The sequence below is a fragment of the Mobula birostris genome, chromosome 2, assembly GCF_030028105.1.
Source record: "Mobula birostris isolate sMobBir1 chromosome 2, sMobBir1.hap1, whole genome shotgun sequence".
NCBI lineage: Eukaryota > Metazoa > Chordata > Chondrichthyes > Myliobatiformes > Myliobatidae > Mobula > Mobula birostris.
In genome coordinates, this window is record NC_092371.1 from 23,451,723 (window position 1) to 23,472,408 (window position 20,686).

The following is a 20,686-nucleotide window of genomic DNA, read 5'->3' on the forward strand; positions in this document are numbered from 1 at the left end:
TGTGGGACATCTTAAAAGCAATTTTGTATCTGTAGTTACTTGGGAGACAGACAGAGTCTATAGAAGTGATGCCATGTACTGCATATGGACTACATAAGTAGGACATACTTGCTATCTTGAGGCAAATTAGGGTGGATAAATCCCCAGGGCCTGACAAGGTGTTCCCTTGAACACAGTGGGTGGGCAGTTCGAAGTTCAGGGGCCGATTACAGATATTTAAAATGTCCTTAGCCACAGGTGAGGTGCCAGAGGATTGGAGGACAGCTAATGTTGTTCCATTGTTTCCAAAATGCTCTTAAGAATAAGCCAGGAAATTACAGGCCAGTGAGCCTGAGATCAGTAGTGGGCAAGTTATTGGAATGTATTCTAAGGGGCCGGATATACGTGTATTTGGATAGACAGGGACTAATTAGGGATAGTCAACATGGCTTTGTGCGTGGTAGTTCATGCCTAACCAATCTTAGAGGCTTTTGAGGAAGTCAGCGAAGATGATGAAGTCAAGGCAGTGGATGTTGTCTACATAGACTTTAGCAAGGCCTTTGACAAGGTCCCGCATGGGAGGTTGGTCAAGAAGGTTCAGTCACTTGGCATTCAAGATGAGGTAGTAAATAGGATTAGACTTTGACTTTGCAGGAGAAGTCAGAGAGTGGTAGTAGATGATTGCCTCGCTGACTGGAGGCCTGTGACTAGCGGTGTGCCGAAGGGATCGGTGCTGGGTCCGTTGTTGTTTGTCATCTATATAAATGATCTGGATGATAGAAACATAGAAACATAGAAAATAGGTGCAGGAACTGGATCAGCAACTTTAAGGATGACACCAGGATTGGGGTTGTAGTGAACAGTAAAGAAGAGCATCAAAACTTGCAGAGGGACCAGGTGGAAAAATGGGCTGGAAAAGGGAAAATGGAATTTAATACAGACAAGTGTAAGGTGTTGCACTTTGGGAGGGCAAACCAGGGTAAGACTTACATCATGAGCAGTAGGGTATTGAGGAGTGCAGTAGAATAAAGGGATCTGGGCATATAGATCCATGTTTCCTTGAAAGTGGCATCACAGGTAGACAGGGTTGTAAAAGGAAAGCTTTTGGCACATTGGCCTTTATAAACCAAAGTATTGAGAACAGGAGTCGGGATGTTATTTTGAACTTGTACAAGACATTGGTGAGGCCAAATTTGGAGAATTGTGTGCAGTTTTGGTCACCCACGAAAGGAAGGTTACAATCAGGAAAAATGTCAGTAAGATTGAAAGTGTGCAGAGAAAATTTACAAGGATGTTGCTACGACTGAGTTATAACTCAAGTTGAATAGGCTTTAGGAATTTATTCCCTGGAGCGTATAAGATTTAATAGAGGTGTACAAAATTATGAGGAGTATGGGTAGGGTAAATGAAAGCAGGTTTTCTTCCCCCCAAGATGAGGGTGAAAGGCAAAATGTTTAAGGGGCACATGGGGCACAATTTCTTCACTCAGCGGATGATGAAAGTGTGGAACAAGCTGCCAACGACCATGATGGTTTAATTTCAACATCTAATTTGGATACGTACAATGAAGGAAGGTGCATGGAGGACTTTGGTCTGGGTGCAGGTAGATGGGACAAGGCAGTTTAATAAGTCAGCATGGACTAGATGGGCTGAAGGGCCTGTTTCTGTGCTGTAGTATTCTATAACTCTATAACAGATTATAAGTTTACACTGCGCGTCAACAACAGTGACATCTCCCTTCCTGATGGGCTGAAAGCCTTCTACGTGTGACTTGATCCAATGAATGATGTGACATTGAGGAAAGCCCCCTCTCCCCTTGAGGAACAGACACCCTGTCTGGATGCAGCAAAGGAAAGGACATTCATAGTTGGGGTAAACTCACACAAAGCCTTAGGGCTGGATAACTTACTTGGTCGGGTGGTGACAGATTGTACGGCCCAGCTAAGAGAGATTTTAACGGACATTTTAAATTTCTCTTTGCAACAGGTTACTGTCCCCGCAGGCTTCAAGGCAGCCACCACCATTCAGGTGCCCAAAAGAGCGACGGAAACTAGCCTAAACGATTACCACCCAGTGGCACTGACCTCAACAATCATGAAGTGCTTTGAGTGGCTGGTAATGGATCGACTAAAGTCCCACCTTCCAGCTACATTGGACCCTTTCCAGCTCACCTACTGCTCAAACCCATCCACTGATGGCAGATAGACTCGGCCATCCACTCCATCCTGTCCCACGTAGAAAACGATGTTTCATTCGCTAGGATATTGTTCATGGACTTCAGCCTGGCATTTAACATGAGGCCGATGGGTAAGTTGTTCTCACTGGAACTCAACACCCCCTCTCTGTAACTTAATCTTGGTCTTCTTCTTGCGAAGACCCCAGTCAGTCTGAGTCGGCAGCAACATCTCAAGCTCCATCACGTTGAGCTTGAGCTGAGTTCACCCTCCAAATAATAATCCCCAACACTGGAAAGACCAAACACAAACTGGTAACTAGTTTGTGAAACCTTCAGTTCATAACGGTGATGGTGAAATTCTAAGTTTCACTTTAAATTTCTAACTTACTCTGCCTTTGGGCCTCTTGTGCTGATCTGATGAAGTCAAATGCACATTTGAAGAACAGCATACGCTCCGGTCTCTGATGAAGCAGTAGTTCTGGTTAACAGTTAGCAACATGCAACATTAAGTCATTCCCTCCCGCCCCACAACACTGATGTGCTGTGTATTTCCAGCAGACTTTGTTTTATTCCAGGTTTATGACATTTACATATATCCTACAGTTCTTTCTGTTTCTGTCCATTCATCACTCATTCATCCCCCTCTATTTTCACCTCTCCCAGACATTCACCCACTCTGAGCAGGCACCACCACTATGCCACAAATCCCTCTTCGTCTCCCTTCTGTCACAGTCATTCCCTTTGTTCTCCACACCCTTCTCCCTCTTTGCAACTTGATATACATTTGTCGCCTAACCTTTCCTGGTGCTGATAAAAGGCCATTGAACTGAAATGTGAACTCTCTCCACAGATGCTGCCCCACCTTCTAACATTTTTCTTACACCAAAGGTTTTCTATTGTGCCACCTCACATACATTTCCACTTATAAAATGCCCTTGACATTTGAGTAAGCATAGATATCAGAAATCTTCAATGCTTAAGCAGGCAGGGGTTAATCAAGGAGAGTGCAGCCCCTCCTAGCTTTTCAGGTAATGATACAACAATCACACAACATTTGGAAATGGCTGATAAGTAACATTCATCCATCAAATGCCAGGCAGGCGTTGACTAACTCCAGTTGGACATAGAATCCAGCTCCTCCTCATAATAAGAACAGCAGTAGGGGGCTAGCTGGTGGCACAATGACACTGGTGCCGGACCCAGGAGCGGAGGTTCCTGGGTTCGAAACCAGTCGGGTCCGCTTTCCATCTGTGCCAGGTTGGGTGTCGAGGTTGCAACTCGACCTCGTAAAATAAAGGGAAAAATACTGCGAAAATGTCTGTATGAGGAGTGGCGTGCCACACAGTCTCTCCCTCGCTCCGCGCCTTGTAAAAAGCCATGAAAAAGACATCAGCACAGACGCACGCACACACAGACGCACAGATTCGCACGCACGCAGGCACACACCAAAAAAAAATTTAAAAAAGAACAGTTGCAGAGGTCACTGCCCACCAATCTTCCATGGGCCATGGAGCAGAAAATAAACTGAAACAGCTCTTCAATGATGTGACTGCAAGATCTGGTCAGAGGATGTCATCATTTACAAGACAAAATTCCGGAATATAATGGAATATTCTTCAATTGTTTGAGTGTCTTGATTGACACTCAAGTTGACTCCATCCAAGATCAAGCAAAATACTTGATCATTACCCAATCCTTCACTGCCAGCACACACTGTGGCTACAAAGAGCACATCAACAGCCTCAGCATGATTCCCCTGCAGCATCTTCCAAACTCACATGCTCTATAATAGCAGGCAAATGTCGCAAGCCCACGAGAGCAGCAGCTCCAAGAAATTCTCCTCTTGGTCCAGCACCAGCCTAACTTTATTACTGGGTTGAGACATTCCCTATCCATATAGCACCATTATAGGACTGTTTCACCACACTGCTTTCGGAGATTTAAATTGGTAAGGTTGATAATCCTGAAAGCATATATAGGTGGGCATAATGTATGTTATATTCTACCCAACAGTAGCTGTATCTGAATACCATTTACTAAACTCCTGTTACTCACACTGCTGGAACAAAGTAAAACAAAAACCACACTAAATAAGGGGTAACAACCACAGAGAAAGTACAGTGCAGGCGAATATGAATAAGTAGCATTAATCCTTGAGTACAGTGCATCTGGAATCCTCATCCATGACCGGAACTGTCATCTCAGAGTGACCATGCATTACTGTCACATGTTAATACAGAGATGGGGGGAAATCACTTGGAATAGGACTCGGCCTTTTTGCAAAAACTACAACATGGAAACATTATGGGATAATCAACTTCATCGACAGCCAAGCTCAGGTATCTTACCACATAGCGGACTGCAAGCTATCCCGGTATACAGTCCTGAAGAACATAACTTTGCAGGTAACAGGGAGATTGGTGGTGTCGTGGACAGCATCAATGAATAGCAAAGAATACAATAGGATACAGGTCATTTGCAGATATGGGCAGAGCAACAGCAGACAGAGTTTAACCCAGCCAAATACGAAGTGTTGCACCTTGTTAGGTCAAATGCAAAGAGACAGCACACTGTTAAAGGCAAGATCATAAACAGTGTTGATGAGCAGAGGGATCTTGGGGTCCAAGTTCACAGCTCCCTGAAAGTGTCTACACAAGTTGGTAGGGTGGTTAAGGTGGCAAATTGCATGCTTGCCATTTTAAGCCAAAGCATTAAATTTAAAAGTCAGGATGTTATGTTACAGCATTATAAAACTCTAGTTAGGCTGCATCTGGAGTTGCATACAGTTCTGACTGCCCCATTACAGGAAGGATGTAGGGGAGGGGGTAGAAGTTCACCAGGATGCTGCCTGGATCAGAGGGCATGTGCTATCACAAGAGGTTGAACAAACTTGGGTTGATTTCTCTTGAGCGGTGAAGGCTGAAGGAGGTCTGTTAACAGGTTTACAAGAAAGCAGACAGTATCTTTTTCCCTAGGGTTGAAATATCTAATACCAGAGGCATGTATTTAAGGTAAGGGGCGTAGTTTTAAAGGAGATGTGAGGGGCAAGTTTTTTTTTTAAATACAGAGAGTGGTGGGTGCCTGGAGCGTGCTGCCAAGGTTGGTGGTAGAGGCAGCTACATTGTGCAGGATAATGGATTAGTTTAGTTGGCCATTTGATTATTAATTGGTTCAGCATAACATTGTTGGTTGAAGGGACTATCTCTGTGCTGTATTGTTCTACGAGGGGTGATTGATAAGTTTGTGGCCTAAGGTAGAAGGAGTCAATTTTAGAAAACCTAGCACATTTATTTTTCAACATAGTCCCCTCCTACATTTACACACTTAGTCCAGCGGTTGTGGAGCATACGGATCTTGGACCTCCAGAAAGTGCCCACGGCAGGGGTGATTGATAAGTTCGTGGCCTAGGGTAGAAGGAGATGAGTTATTAACTTCAACTTTCTGCATTATCACTCAAAGAATTGAACTGCACGTGCATGTAACGGGAGCGTCTTGGACCTCCAGGTGGTCCATAACAGGGGCGATTGATAGGCTCGTGGCCTAAGGTACAAGGAGATGAGTTATACCACTCTCATTACATGCACGTGCAGTTCAACTCTGAGTGAAAATGCTGGAAGTTTGAAGTTAGTAACTCATCTCCTTCTACCCTAGGCCACGAACTTATCAATCACCCCTGCCGTGGGCACTTTCTGGAGGTCCAAGATCCGTATGCTCCACAACCGCTGGACTAAGTGTGTAAATGTAGGAGGGGACTATGTTGAAAAATAAATGTGCTAGGTTTTCTAAAATTGACTCCTTCTACCTTAGGCTACAAACTTATCAATCACCCCTCGTATGTTTAAAAGTGCAAAAGCAAAGCATCCATGGGAATGCTGTTTATGTCCGAGACCAATATATTTTTAGCACTAAGGGAGTTGAGGGATATGGATAGTGAAGGTGTAGTAGGCAAGCAACCATTAACTAATTAAATAGCTGAGCAGCAGAATGGGCCACTTTGTCTAAACTGTTCACAATCCTTAAGAATTGAAGCAGTAATGGAACCAGGCTTGATCCTTACTTGACACCAAAGACACTGGATAGTAACCAGCAGCACAAACTCTGGCGGATTTGGCCCGTTACTAGACTAGTGCATCACCTTGCTGGTACCCAACCCAGTGACTTGGAAACAAACCTGAAGTTTTCCTTTTCCCTTTGGCGACTTCCTCAGCGATGGGTGAGGGATAAGAGCCAAATACCTCAGAATAAAAGAGGAATATAAACAATCCCAATTCCTAGCTGGTCATCAGCAGGCAATGTGAACCAGCATCTTCACTGGCCTCAAGCTGTCTTCAGTATGATAGCAAGCTGGGTAGAATTAAACAAAGTGCTAAGAGATAGCAGCTTACACCCATATGGAATTTGCAAAATACACCAGACGTCCCAAGGCTCAGCAGGTCCAGTTGTAGTGTTACAGTCACAGTCATCTCACTGGGTCCAAAGATGTAATTGTTCATCCTTTGCCTTTTTTATGATTGCAAGATACTGCTGGATATTAAGACTACTGGTCTACCCCATCAGCGAGTTGCTGGATAGCAGTGGAGCTGGACTTCTTGCGCACCATGTTGCAGCCTGCATCAGCCATCTCGGGAAGAAGGTGCTGTCAAAGGTGGTGCATGGTCCAACAGACAGTTCTTGATGCAATCACAAAACCCCATGAGTCTGATTCACCAGTTCATTGGTGAGACCGATGGTGGGGGAGCAGCGTGGCCTCGGTAGTTGTACAGACGAGGCCCTCATGCCTCAGCGTCACCTGCTGTGGCCTCAAGGGAAGGAGCTGGCTGCATGCCACTGGATGCCGGGCTTTGCTGGGGGCTGGCCCCGTCCATTGGTGCTGCCTTCCAGTGCTCGCTCGGTGGAAGACAACTTGGATTGTGCTTGTCTCTGGTTATGCTTGTGCGAGATGAGGAACTGCTGTGGTTTGTTCTTGCAGAAACGTGGCTCCAAGACAAAATCCATGCACATTCAATCTATAGGTCATGGCACTCAGGGGCTTGGGTTAGATTATTTCTTTTTATGTATTTCTTTCTAACTGTCGGCTTTTTCTGCTTTTGCAATTCTATGTGCCATGTGTTACTGCTGGTTCTGTGCTTTGTGCCTTGGCCGTGGAGGAACATTGCTTCATTGGCTGTATTCATGTGTATGGTTGAATGACAACTAAACGAACTGGAACTTCATCAGAAAAAAACTAGCACCAGGGAGGCAATATTTCAACAGGTAGTCAGAAGTTTAGTCTTAAGGAAAGATTTTAAAGAGCACTTTAAAATAGGGGGGAGAAAAACAGTGGTAGCAAGGCAAAGGGTTGTGTGGATGGTATTCCTGTGTCTGAAGTCAGGGCTGCTCACAGCAGCCATCCAAGTTCTGTGATGTACCAGGAAGGTAAAGTTGCAGGAAAGTAGAACATTTCATCTCAGTGGTTTCACATTCTGGCCTAGTCTTGTTCTTGTGTAAAGACTTGCACAGGGGCTGTGAAATTGAGCAGAAGAACATAACTTTGCAGGTAACAGGGAGATTGGTGGTGTCATGGACAGCGTAGATGAATAGCAAAGGATACAATAGGATACAGATCATTTGCAGATGTGGGTGGAGGAATGGCAGATAGAGTTTAACCCGGTCAAATGTGAGGTGTTTGCACCTTGTTAGGTCAAATGCAAAGAGACAGCACATTGTTAAAGGCAATTGAGCTCCTGCTTGACACACAAGAAAGTCAAGTCCTTTAACAGTAGCCACTAAACATACTGAGTGATACAATGACCGTGAAGCTAGATGCAACCAGAGGAAACATTTTAACTTTACAATACCCAGGTAGAGTCACAACTGGCAGTGGCAAAGTCTCACTTTGCACCTTCTACTCATTACACGCAAGTACAGAGAACCAGTAAGGAACGCTGAATGTGTCTCCAGCCTATTCACAAACTTCCCACCTTAATATCACAAAACACCCATATTTCACTAACAACTTCCACACTCCATCTAACATTCCATTTCCCTCCCTCCTTCCAACACTTCACCCCCCTCCCTCCCCTCGCTCTAACTGCCTTGGTTAATCCCATCTCTTCCATGCTGGGAATGTTTTATTTGACAAAAGGGCCAAAAAAAATAACGCAACAGTTGCTGGGAATCTGAAATGAAAACACAAAATGCTGGCAACACTCAGCAGGACAGTCAGTCTCCATGGAGACAGATGGGAGTGTAGCCTCTTCTCCCCATGAAACAGGTTTTGATGACTGGATCTCTGGGTCAGCACCACAGACACTTACCTGGTCTATTTCGATCAGCTGGGCATTAGCTCCTGGCCATTCGATCGCCACCTTCACAATGTCAGACGGAGGTGGCATTGGGAACAGTCAGCTGTGTTCCTTCGCCGCTGCAGCTCAAAGAAACCAACCAGTGCCGTGATACATTGGGAGGTCAGATCTGTGCAAAAATAATTTGGAATTAAAAATATACTGCAGGCAAGTACATTTTTAACCAGTATTTCAAACATTCACACCATACAAAATTAATCATGCAAATCAGAAGATCACAGTTGCATCTACGTTTGTGGAGATCAGTAAACACCACAGAGGTGTTACAATTAACACGAGGTCCCGCACCTGAGAATCAGCAGGCAGATTTACTCCTGGCCACTATCCATGGCCACCAAATACGTAGAAGTGGCCCCGTTGTAATACACTCACAGAGGAATTATCCACCAACACCCTCAGCTTCAGTTTTGCATTTATAGCCTGGAAGGCCATTCAGCCCATCAAGCCTGTGTCATACTTTAAAAATTGTCATCCCATTGGTCTCACACTCCTTTTCATTCACAACCCTGCAATTTTACCACAGTAAATGTATCTTGAGCTTTGATTTGAAAGTAAAATTGTCATCAATTTGTTCACAGGACTCTAGGTTCTGCAGGGCTGTGGAACTGCATGGCAATAGAAATGAAAGTTGGGGGAGGGAAGGTGGGAATAGTCATAGTTTCTCATGCAGAAGTTCAGGTGCAAAGTCTAGTCATATCACAATAATCAGGCAGTCACCTGTTTTATCAGTAGGGTTGGCAAATTGCACTTACAGAAATTAGCACTTAACGTTTTTTTTGGGTGATTGTGGCAATGGAAACACAAGCACACCGCCCGCTTGCACTGAAAGGCACCGTCACTCCAAATTTATGCTGCAATTAGGTGGTCTGGCTGGTGTTTATTTCACGTGCTATTCAAGAGATACCCGAACCCACAGTGACCATCCCCTGTATCACTGAGACTGGAACCCAAACTAAACCTCAAGTTTGAGCGTGGCAGCTTTCAGCAAAGCACGATGGATAATGGGGTCAAGCTGGAAAATTTTGGTCATTAGATACCACATGACTTCCTTGTAATATTTAATTCAACTCAACAGTGAAGATCTGAAGATAGAGCAAAAAGTGCTAACGATAATTATATCCCATTAACAATCTTCAGTACAAACATTACGCAAGAACTTACATTTCTATAACGTCTGATATGATCTCAGAACATACCAACATCCTGGCTATGCACTTCTTCAGTGTAGTTATGACTGTAGGTTAACAGGAGGCACAAACAGAATGTGATAAAGATCAGAACATCTACTTCACTGGTGACAGTTACAGAACAAGCTTTGGCCAAGACAGTATTCCCCTGCTTCAGTTCCAATAGTACCCAGAGAACTTCTTGTACCCATCTGCTCGGAATGAAGAGCCTGTCTGCAGCTCCCTCTGTACTACCTCACAATTAAATGGCGCCCTGCCTCTTCATGCGCTAACAGTTATTTCTGATAACAAAAGCACACTAGTCATCACATACACAAGATGCTGAAAACAAGCATTTGCCGAGCTGAGGTAGCACTTCAGCTGGCCCACTGGGAAATCTCATCCTTCCCTCAACAACTCTCAACGCCTTACTACAGCTACTTGGAGAGCACCAACAGCAGTGCATGTGTGCCTATCAGAGTCTTCACTGCATCTTAGCTCAACCGTCCTATTCTCCAGATAAAACAATTCAATTCAAACAAATGCAGGAACTTGCAGAATTAGGAAGAGTCTGATTAAAAGGATTAAAAATAACCAAATTATGAACTGCTTTCACCTCACCTCAAACACTTTTACAGAATCTTCTTTAAATTCTCGCACACTGGGGAGCAAAAAAAATAACATCTGCTCTATTTCCTTTTGTATTCAAACATCATTTTTAAGAGATGTTGACTAAATTGGTAAAAAAAAAGTCCTGGAAATCAATTCAAAATGTTAGTTGTTTTTCAAGGGGGTGGAATCTTAAACATGCCACAAATACATTTACAAAGTACTTCGCAGCTTTCACCTCATATTTTTGCCTCAAAGTTCACTCCCCCCCACCACATCATGTCTATAAATAGCCAGTCATAAGCATTTTTCAGAAAAGCTGATTAATGCAAGGGTTGAAGGACCCAAAGCACTAAATGAAAACAGTGGATGAAGTAATGCGATTCCAAGAGGAAGGGATTATTTATAAAATTCTAGCCATGTTGTATTCCCTAAAAGGGTTCAGAGCAAAGACTGACAAAGCAAACACCAGATTTTCTGCAAACCTTGAGTGACTATCTTACAGTTCACTCTTACAACCACTCAGCCCAGCCATGAGCACAGTTAGAAGAACGAATCTCCTGTAGCAGGGAGTTGCTGACCCACTTTGCCATTCCAAATGCTTCCCTTAACAACTTCTAGCTTTGTGCTTTATTTTCAGAGACTTATTGGCGCAAGGAGTTCTTGCAGATGGGGAGACTGGGAATGTAGAAAATGAAAGTGTAGATCACAGTGGCAGGACTGAAGTGAACATGATCAATGTACCGACAGCTACACATCAGGCCACACAGACACTGTCTAGTTTATAATACTCATTATGGATAATGGGAAAATAAAATAATTAGGGTACTAGACATTTAACAGTTGTTAAAAGAAAAGCTGCAGATGCTGGAAATCTGAAATAAAAACAAAGAGAGCTGGAAACACTCAGATGTTAAAGGGTACTTAACCCAAAATATTAACTCTGTTTTCCTCTCTGAAGGTGCTGCCTGACGTGCTGTGTGTTTCCAGCACTTTCTGTTTTAATTAAGGGGAGCCACGGTAGCTTCGAGGTTAGTGCGACGCTATTACAGCTCGGAACGTCGGAGTTTGGAGTCGAATTCCGACCTCAGTCTGTAAGGAGTCTGTACGTCCTCCCCATGGAATGCCTGGGTCTTCTCCAGGTCTGCCGGTTTCCTTCCACACTCCAAAGACATACTAGATAGTAGGTTAACTGGTCACTGTAAACTGTCCAGAGATGATGAGGCCCTCTTTTGGTCTGGGTCGACCATGGATGTTGCATCCTAGCTGGTACATTTGATACGTAAGCCAGGGCAGTATGATATGGAGAACAAGCTGTTGCCCATGCAACAGGCTCCCCCTCTCCTCGCAGCTGATGAATACAAAAAAAAACAGCAGAGACCAATACAGTTTGACACAAGCGGCGTCACAGCAGTTGCCAGTCAGCGTTGAACTCAACATTGGATTGCCTGAGGGATTCCAGCTACAGATTTTTCCTCTTGGGGTTTAATCCCAAAGCATTCCCCACGAGTGGCTACAGCTGCAGGGCAGCACAGGTTTGAGATCAGAGTTTTCCTTCTTCTGAATGAGCTGCCAACCATGCCAATGAGCCCCATCTGTCTGATTAGGCAAGGGTTAAATTGGGGGTTACTTATCTGTATGGCTTGAAGGGCATCTCCAAATAAATAAAATATATTTAAGAATTAGCTTTTCTCCCCCCCCAAAACAACGGTATTCGTGTCTCTATTATGTTCTTCCTCCTACTTCTATCACCAAGTCTTTTTAAGACTCAAATTTGGTGTCATCCATGCAGCACCTTCACCTATCTTTCACTCAGTTCTTTTATAGCTTGGTGTGATATTACACACAGAGCTTTCAACTCTCTCTTTGGGATCTAAACTTTTCAAGGGACATGACCATAAGTAAATGGAAATCCTGCAGATATCAATGTGTTAGGGCTATGGAGGAGTAAGGGAAGGAATCTCAGAAATGGAAGCAGTAATTACAGTACCTGTGGGTATGACGTGCAACATGGGGTCAAATTGAGAATGCACACCTGGAAGTCTAAATAGCGTTCATAATGCTCATCTTCCTTCAATCATCCTGAGAGACTTCATAGCCCACGTATCATGGAACACATTTCTTCATGAGTTCCCTGAGTTTTTATAAGCACTAATATAACTAGAAGTCATCTTTTATGTTCCCTGTACACAACTTCAATATAAAATTCACTGGAGCTAGAAGTATTCTTGTTGTATTACTCCTGCAATTTAATTTAAAGTAAATTCGAGAACTCCTTTACAATGTCAGTTCATTTATGTCTTCAGAGCTACCATGAAAGATAAAATCCTGGTGGAGAGCTTATGTAACACTCGCAAAAAAGCAATTTTCTAGTTTTTTTCCTCCTTTGAAAGAAAACATGTTTTTTAAAGCTAGTTCAATGTACAAGAAAGCGATCTGCTTCCAGTTAAGGCAATTCTGCTTGAACCTTTTTTCGGAATGGTGCTTAACACCATTTCACAAGGGCCACCTTGTCCAAACCTTGGACAGTATTTACGATTTCTAACCAGAATTATAGCTCTGTTACCACATACAGTAGTTCGGCTCACTGAATCTGAGCTGGTTTTGGAGACAGATCCAGCCACTTTCATTCCTCCAACCTGTAGACCAAATAACTCCAATCCAATTCCTCTTGAAAGTCATGATTGACCAGGTTTCAACCAGTAAACTCAGAGCCACTCTGTGTGAAAACCTTTTTCTTAAGTTCCCACTATGCCTTTATTTAGAAAGCTCAGAATCCCATTTACTTTAACAAATACACCCTCAATATTTTTAGTAAATGTATGCAGATGCATGTCATGTCCCCATATATCCTTCAGAACAGTATCATTTAGACCTCGTTGACTTTTCTTGTTCTCTGAGAGAAATATACACTTTCAAGCTTTTCCAAATGAACTGCCATCTGCCAAATATGGCAGATCTTTTCTTGATTTACCATTACTTTCTGCTTTGTCTTTCATTCAATTTCTTATCCTTTCAACCACCAACCTTTGAGCTCCATCAGCTGTAATTTTTCTCACCAGCCTTTCATGCAAATTTGTCAGACAACTGAAAATCCACATGGATGACACCTACTTCAATGCTTCAAAAGGGCAGCAATCACTCCAGTGTCATGAAGAGCAGGGTGAGCCACCTCAATGGTTATCTACCATAATGAACTGCTTTGAGAGCTAGAATTAACTGCTGCTTGAGCAAGGACCTGTTATGTTCTTCCTCTGCAATTTCCACAACAGTTCTACAGTGGACGCAGCCTCAGTGGCTCTCCAACTATGGGGTACCTAGACAACCAAAAGACATACTTCTGTTTATTGTTACATGTCAGCATTCAACACCATCATCGTCCCAGTACTTGTCAACCAGCTTCAAACCTGACAATTTTACAGTCCTCCAGAACCATTCTGGAATCTAGTGATTCTTAAAAAATCATTACTAATGCCTCCATCATCTCTTCAGCTTCCTCTTTCAGAACCTTGGGGTGTACACCATCTGGTCCAGGTGATTTATCTACCCTCAGACCTTTCAGTTTCCCAAGAACCTTCTGCCTAGTAATTTCAGCCTCGCACACTTTTGCTCACTGACACACACAAACTTCCAGAATACTGAGAGTGTCATCCATAGTGAAGACTGCCGCAAAATACTTATTCAGTTCGTCTGTCATTTCTTCATCTCCTATTACAGGTGTCCCCCGCTTTTCGAACGTTTGCTTTACGAAACCTCACTGTCATGAAAGACCTACATTAGTACCCTGTTTTCACTTTCAAAAAGTGTTTTCACTGTTACGAAAAAAAATTCAGCGGGCAATAAAAAATCAGCACATGAAAAAATCAGCACGCGATAAAAGGCAGAGCACGCCCCGAGCAGCCGCTCTCCCCCGGATTGGGAACTGCTTTGCTTTAACACGAGCCTGTGAGCAGCCATTTGCAAGATGAGTTCTATGGTATCGGAAAAGTCTAAAAAGGGTGTTACACTTACAGTAAAACTAGACATAATTAAGCGTTTTGATCGTGGTGAACGAAGTAAGGACAACGTGAGTTTGGCTTGTGGAAGCTGACGAACATGATGTTGAAGAGGTTTTGGCATCCCATCACCAAGAACTGACAGATGAAGAGCTGATGCAATTGGAAGAAAAAAGGATAACAATCGAAACTGAATGAGTAATGATAAAATTCGACTTTAATTTTGAAGGGGTATGTCAATTTAGGAGATACTTGCAGGATGGTTTGAGTCCTTATTAAAGAACTGTATGATAGAAAAATGCACGAGGCTCAGCAGTCAAGCAAGCCTTCCACATCAGCTACAGCAGACAACGAACTTCGACTTTCGACATCAAGGCAGGCAGTCATAGGAGAAGATGAGCTGCCTGCCCTGATCGACGATGAGATGACACCCCAGTGTCCCACCACCCCAACCCCCAGGCCACGGACAGATACCGATTTGTGGAAAATGCAACGGTAGCCGGGACGCACACAGCACATCTTTAAGAAAAAAGCCGAAGTAAACATGCTAATTAATTAGGTGCCGCCAAGCACATAATTGTCGGCCCAGATCAGTGCCGATACAATCGGCAATCGCCTCCGATCTGCGCCGACATTTACGTGCTGGGCAGCACCTCCCGGCTACCCCTGCGTGCTTCGCGGCAATGTATCAGTCGGTGGCCCAGAGGGTGGGGGCCACTGCACCACCCAGCCTGCGACGACTCAGTCTAACACACCATCATCAGTGTGCTCGATGTCTTCCCAATTCTGGTAAGTGATACTACACTGTACATACATTATTTCTACTTTATATAGGCTGTGTATTTTTACGTGTTATTTGGTAGATTTGGCAGCTTCATAGTTTAAAGGTTACTGGACAACACGTTTATGCCAACAGCACTTGCGTGAGATTTTCGCTACGGAGATCTGTGCAGGCAATCGTTGTAGAGAAGTATTTCTACTTTATATAGGCTGTGTATTTATCATATCATTCCTGCTTTTACTATATGTTACTGTTATTTTAGGTTTTATGTGTTAATTGGTATGATTTGGTAGGTTATTTTTGGGTCTGTGAATGCTCACAAAATTTTCCCGTATAAATAAACGGTAATTGCTTCTTCACTTTACGACATTTCGGCTTACGAACCATTTCATAGGAACGCTCTACCTTCGGATGGCGGGGAAACCTGTACTACTTCTCCAGCATCATTTTCCAGTGGTCCAATATCTACTCTCGCCTCTCTTTTACTCTTTATACGTCTGAAAAAACATTTTTATCTTTTATATTATTCACTAGCCTAGCTTCATACTTCATTTTTTCCCCCTCTTAATGGCATTCTTTTTAGTTGCCTTCTGTTGGTTTTTAAAGCCTTCCTAATCCTCTAACTCTCACTAATTTTTGCTACATTACATGCCTTCTCTTTTCCTTTAATGCTGTCTTTGACTTCCCTCGTCAGTCAAGATTGCCTCATCTTCCTTTTAGAATATTACTTCATCTTTGCGATTCATCTTTCCTGCGCCTTCTGAATTGCCCTCAGAAACACCAGGCAATCTGTTCTGTTTTTATCCCCGCAAGTGCCCCGTTCCAATCAATTTTGACCAGCTCCTCTCTCATGTCTTAATTCCCTTTACTCCACTGTAATACTGATACATCTGACTTCAGCTTCCCCCTCTCAAACTGCAGGGTGAATTCTATCATATTATGATCACTACCTCCTAAGGGTTCCTTCACCTAATTTCCCTAATCAAATCTAGGTGATTACATAATAGCCAAAACAGAAATGCTGTTCCTCTTGGGGGCTCAATCACAAACAGCTCAAAAAAGCTATCTTGTCGACCAATGTTCCCTCTAATTTTTAGTAGTCAATGTTCGCAAAAATCTTACGTTGTGCAAATTTTTTTCCCCGTGACAAAAGTATGTGCGTACTGAATGCACACATGGCACAGGTTATGTAAGTTTACAAAATATTTGATATAAAACTGCACAGAATAACAACAAAATAACATACATATTTAAGTCACTAGTTAACAGAAACGTTTAGCTAAAAGATTATTTTCTGTAAGTATAGTTATTAATTACTACATTACTTTAGGTAACTAACTTTTTGTGCGCACATTAATTTCCTTTGTGCGCTGACTGAAAACGTGTGTGCGCGCGCACACACGCACAGCTTAGAGGGAACATAGTTGTCGACGTCCTACAAATTCCCTCTCTTGGGATCCAGCACCAACCTGATTTTCCCAATCTACCTGCATACTTGAAATCCCCATGATTATCTCAACATTGCCCTCTTGACATGCAGTTTCTACCTCCCATTGTAATTTGCAACCCACATCCTGGCTACTGTTCAGAGGCCTATATACAACTCCCATCAAGGTCTTTTTACCCTTGCAGTTTCTTAACTCTACCCACAAGGTTTCCACACCTCCCAATCCTATATCACCTCTTTCTGAGGATTTAATTTCATTTTTTTACCAACAGATGCACCCTACCCCCTTTGCCTACCTGTCTGTCCTTTCGATACAAGGTACATCCCTGCATGTTAAGCTCCCAACTATGATCTTCTATCAGCCACAACTCAGTGATGCCCACAACATCATACCTGCCAATCTCTAACTGTATTACAAGATTACCTAACTTATTCCAAACTCTGCTTGCATTCACCACCCTTTTTGATTCTGGCTTCCTGCTGCACTTTAACATTTCAACACTTCTCACTGACTGCAATTCTACCCTATCATCTGCCTATCCTTCCTCGCAGTCACACTAATTGTATCCAATTCTATACCAATATACTACCCTGAGAATACTGGCATACATCTAGTTTCATACTAATATACTACCCTGAGGTTCATTTTCTTGTGGGTGTTCACAGTAAATACAAAAAACATCAAAATAATAATGATAAATACATAATAAACATCAAGAACATTAGCTGTAGAGTCCTTGAAAGTGAGTCCATAGTGTGTGAAATCAGTTCAGTGTTGGGGTGAGTGAAGTTATCACCCCTGGTTCAACAGCCTTGTAGTTGAGGGGTAATAACTGTTCCTGAACCTGGTAGTTTGGTACCTGAGGTTGGCAGACAGATCTACCTCATTAGGGATTTTGGTACGTTCATAAGACCATAAGATATAGGAGCAGAATTAGGCCATTTGGTCCATTGAGTCTGCTCCATCATTTCATCATGGCTGATCGATTTCCCTCTCAGACCTAATCTTCTGCCTTCTTCTTGTAATTTTTCATGCCCAGACTAATGAAGATTCTATCAACCTCTGCCTTAAATATACCCAATGATTTGGCCTTCACAGCTGCCTGTGGCAACGAATTCCACAGATTCACCATTCTCTGGCTAAAGAAATTCCTCCTCATCTCCGTTCTAAGTGGAGATTTGGAGGCTGTGTCCTCTGGTCGTAGGCTCTCCTGCCACGGGAAAACATCCTCTCCATATCCACTCTATCAAGGCCTTTCAACATTTGACGTTTCAATGAGATTCCCCCTCATTCTGAATTGCAGTGAGCCATCAATCGGTCCTCATATGGTAACTCTTTCATTCCTGGAATCATTCTTGTGAACCTCCTCTGAATACTCTGCAATGTCAGCACAGCCTTTCTTAGATAAGGGGCCCAAAACTGCTGCTCCAAGTGAGGCCTCACCAGCGCCTTATAAAGCCTCGACATTACATCCTTGCTTTTACCAAAGACCTACAAATTTCTGTGATACAAGGTTGTATCGCCACCTGATAAGGAGAATCCAATGCGTTGGACTGCAAGAGGCCATAGAGGGTTAGAGACTCAGCGGGTTCTATCATGGGTCCAACCCTCCTCATTATCAAGGACATCTTCAAGAAGTGGTGCCTCGTGAAGGCAGCGTCCACATTTAGGACCCTTGCAATCAAGGACATGCCTTCTTCTCATTACTACCATCAAGGAGGATGTAGTACAGAAACCTGAAGAGCCATTTAGGCAGAGTTTCTGCCTCTCCACTATCAGATTATTGAATGATTTTTGTATTATTTTGTAATTTATAGATATTCATGAATTTGCACTCTATTGCTGCTGCAAAACAAAATTTCATGACATATGTTAGCTGTAATAAACCTGATTCTGGTTATACTGAATAACCTTTGGTTATCTTAAAAGATTCAAGGCATGTTAGTCAATCATGATTATGAAATCGGTGCTAGTTTCCCTGTAACAACTCCTCCAGCTGCCAAAATGATGCAGACACCACCCCCACTCCACTGCTCAACAAATTGTTTGTGAAAACACACCACCACCAGCCAACATGTCCTTACTTCACTTCATGACAAGCACAATGCTTTGTTCAGACACCAGTCCTTCGTGGCTAAAGTCAAAATTACTGGAACAATTCACCAAGTCAGGCCACAAGTAAGGAAAGAGGAACTATCAACATAGCTCCAACCCTTCATTGATTCTGGTTAATTCATCGGGTTTCTGAGAAGGAGTTGCAGAAACTGTATGTTGACTGTTTTTCTTGCTGCTGACTTGCTGAGCTTCTCCAGGCTTTTCTGCGCATGTTTCAGATATCCAGCATCTGGAGATTTTCTTTGATTTTCAGTCATAGTTAGAGAAATGCAATTTGAAAACAGGTCCTTTGGTCCACCAAACCTAAGCTGTCAATTAAGTACTCTATTACATTAAATGTGCCTTAATCCCACTTAATTCTCTCAACATCCAGATCAACTCACTCTACCTCTCACCTATACACAAAGGGCAATTAACCAACCAACTCTCAATCATCTGGATCTTCACATAACCTCAGGGAGGACTGAAAAATATGGCAATCTTCTACAAATACTGTCCTCACTTCCCTCAATAATACATCCAGTCTCAACAGCATTTCCTCAAAACAGCCAAAATTTCTCATACCACCGTCCCTCCAACTTTCATTCAATCAGTTAACTACTTCCCTTCAGTTGAGATTTTGGCCACATCTCTCCCTTGGTAAACACTGATACATGAAGTGAGCACAAATGAATACTTCAGCCTCAAGCTCCTGCACTATACTATAGATCACCGTAACCAAAGGTCAGCCGCATCATCTCTCTAACAATAATGTGGCCTCTCTGGGAACTGAACATTAGGTTTCTAGAAAAGTCCCATGACCATTAACAAATTAGTAGTTATTTTCTTTTGAGCATCCTCTTAACAGAACTAATAAACATGCATGGTAGCTTAGCAGTCCAAAGTTCAAAGTAAATTTATTATTAAAGTACATATTTGTCACCATATACAACCCTGAGATTCATGTTCTTGCCGGCTTTCATAGTAAATACAAGAAACACAATAGAATCACAAACAGGACGGATAATCAACTAATGTGCAAAAGGAAACAAACTGCAAATACAAAAAAAAGTAACAATGATAATTATAAATAAATGAACACAATAAATATCAAGAACTGGAGATGAAGAGCCCTTGAAAGTGAGTCCGTAGGTTGCGGGAACAGTTCGGTGATGGGGTGGAGTGAGGTTATCCCCTCTGGTTCAAGAGCCTGATGGTTTCGGGATAATAACTCAGGGGTGCTGCGGTAGCATAGCAGTAAGCGCGACACGATCACAGCTCAGGGCGTTCCAGATTTCAGAGTTCAACTCTAGCGCTGTTCTGTAGAAACCTCTGTACTTTCTCCCCTTGGAATACATGGGTTTTCCCCGGGAGCTCTGATTTCCTCCCACAGTCCAAAGGTTAATGGGTCATTGTCAATTGTCCTGTGATCAGGTTAAGGTTAATCAGGGAAGGGTGGTGTGGCCTGAAGGGCCAGAAAGGCCCACTCTGCATTATATTACTAAATAAAATACTAAATAAATAAACGGTTCCTGAACCTGGTGATGTGGATCCTGTCACTCCTGTATCTCCTTCCTGGAGGCAGCAATGACAAGAGAACATGGCTTGGGTTTGGGGGGGGGGGTGGTGGTCTTTGGTGACGGACGCTACTTCCCTGTGACAGCTCTCCGTATTGAAGTGCCCAATGGTGGGGAGGGCCCTACCGGCGATGGACTGGGCCTTACCTACTACTTTCTCGTAGGCTTTTCTGATCAAAGGACATTGGTGTTTCCATACCAGGCCGTGATGCAACCAGTCAATATACTCTCCACTGTACATCTGTAGAAGTCCGTCAAAGTTTTAGATGACATGCCACATTTTTGCAAACTTCTAAGAAAGTCGAGGCACTGCTGTGCTTTCTTTGCAATGGACCAGGACAGATCCTCTAAAATGAAAACACTGAGAAATTTAAAGTTGCTGAACCTCTCTACTTCCAATTCCACCACCACCCCTCTACCCCTGGCGGGCTCATGGACCAACAGTTTCCTCCTCATAAGGTCAATAATAAAATTCTTGGTCTTGCTGACATTGAGTGAGAGGTTGTTGTTATGGCAC

At 43.1% G+C, this 20,686-nt stretch overlaps 1 protein-coding gene across 7 annotated transcripts in view; it reads right to left on the reverse strand.

Moving 5' to 3' along the window:
* Positions 1–20,686, reverse strand: part of LOC140185265 (engulfment and cell motility protein 2) — a 228,658-nt gene that overhangs the window by 117,970 nt on the left and 90,002 nt on the right. For all 7 annotated transcript variants that reach the window (XM_072238668.1, XM_072238665.1, XM_072238660.1 and 4 more), the window contains one exon: positions 8,452–8,608. In XM_072238668.1, the coding sequence (XP_072094769.1) occupies positions 8,452–8,529 (78 nt within the window). In that variant the 5' untranslated portion in view covers positions 8,530–8,608. The remainder of the gene's footprint in view (positions 1–8,451; positions 8,609–20,686) is intronic.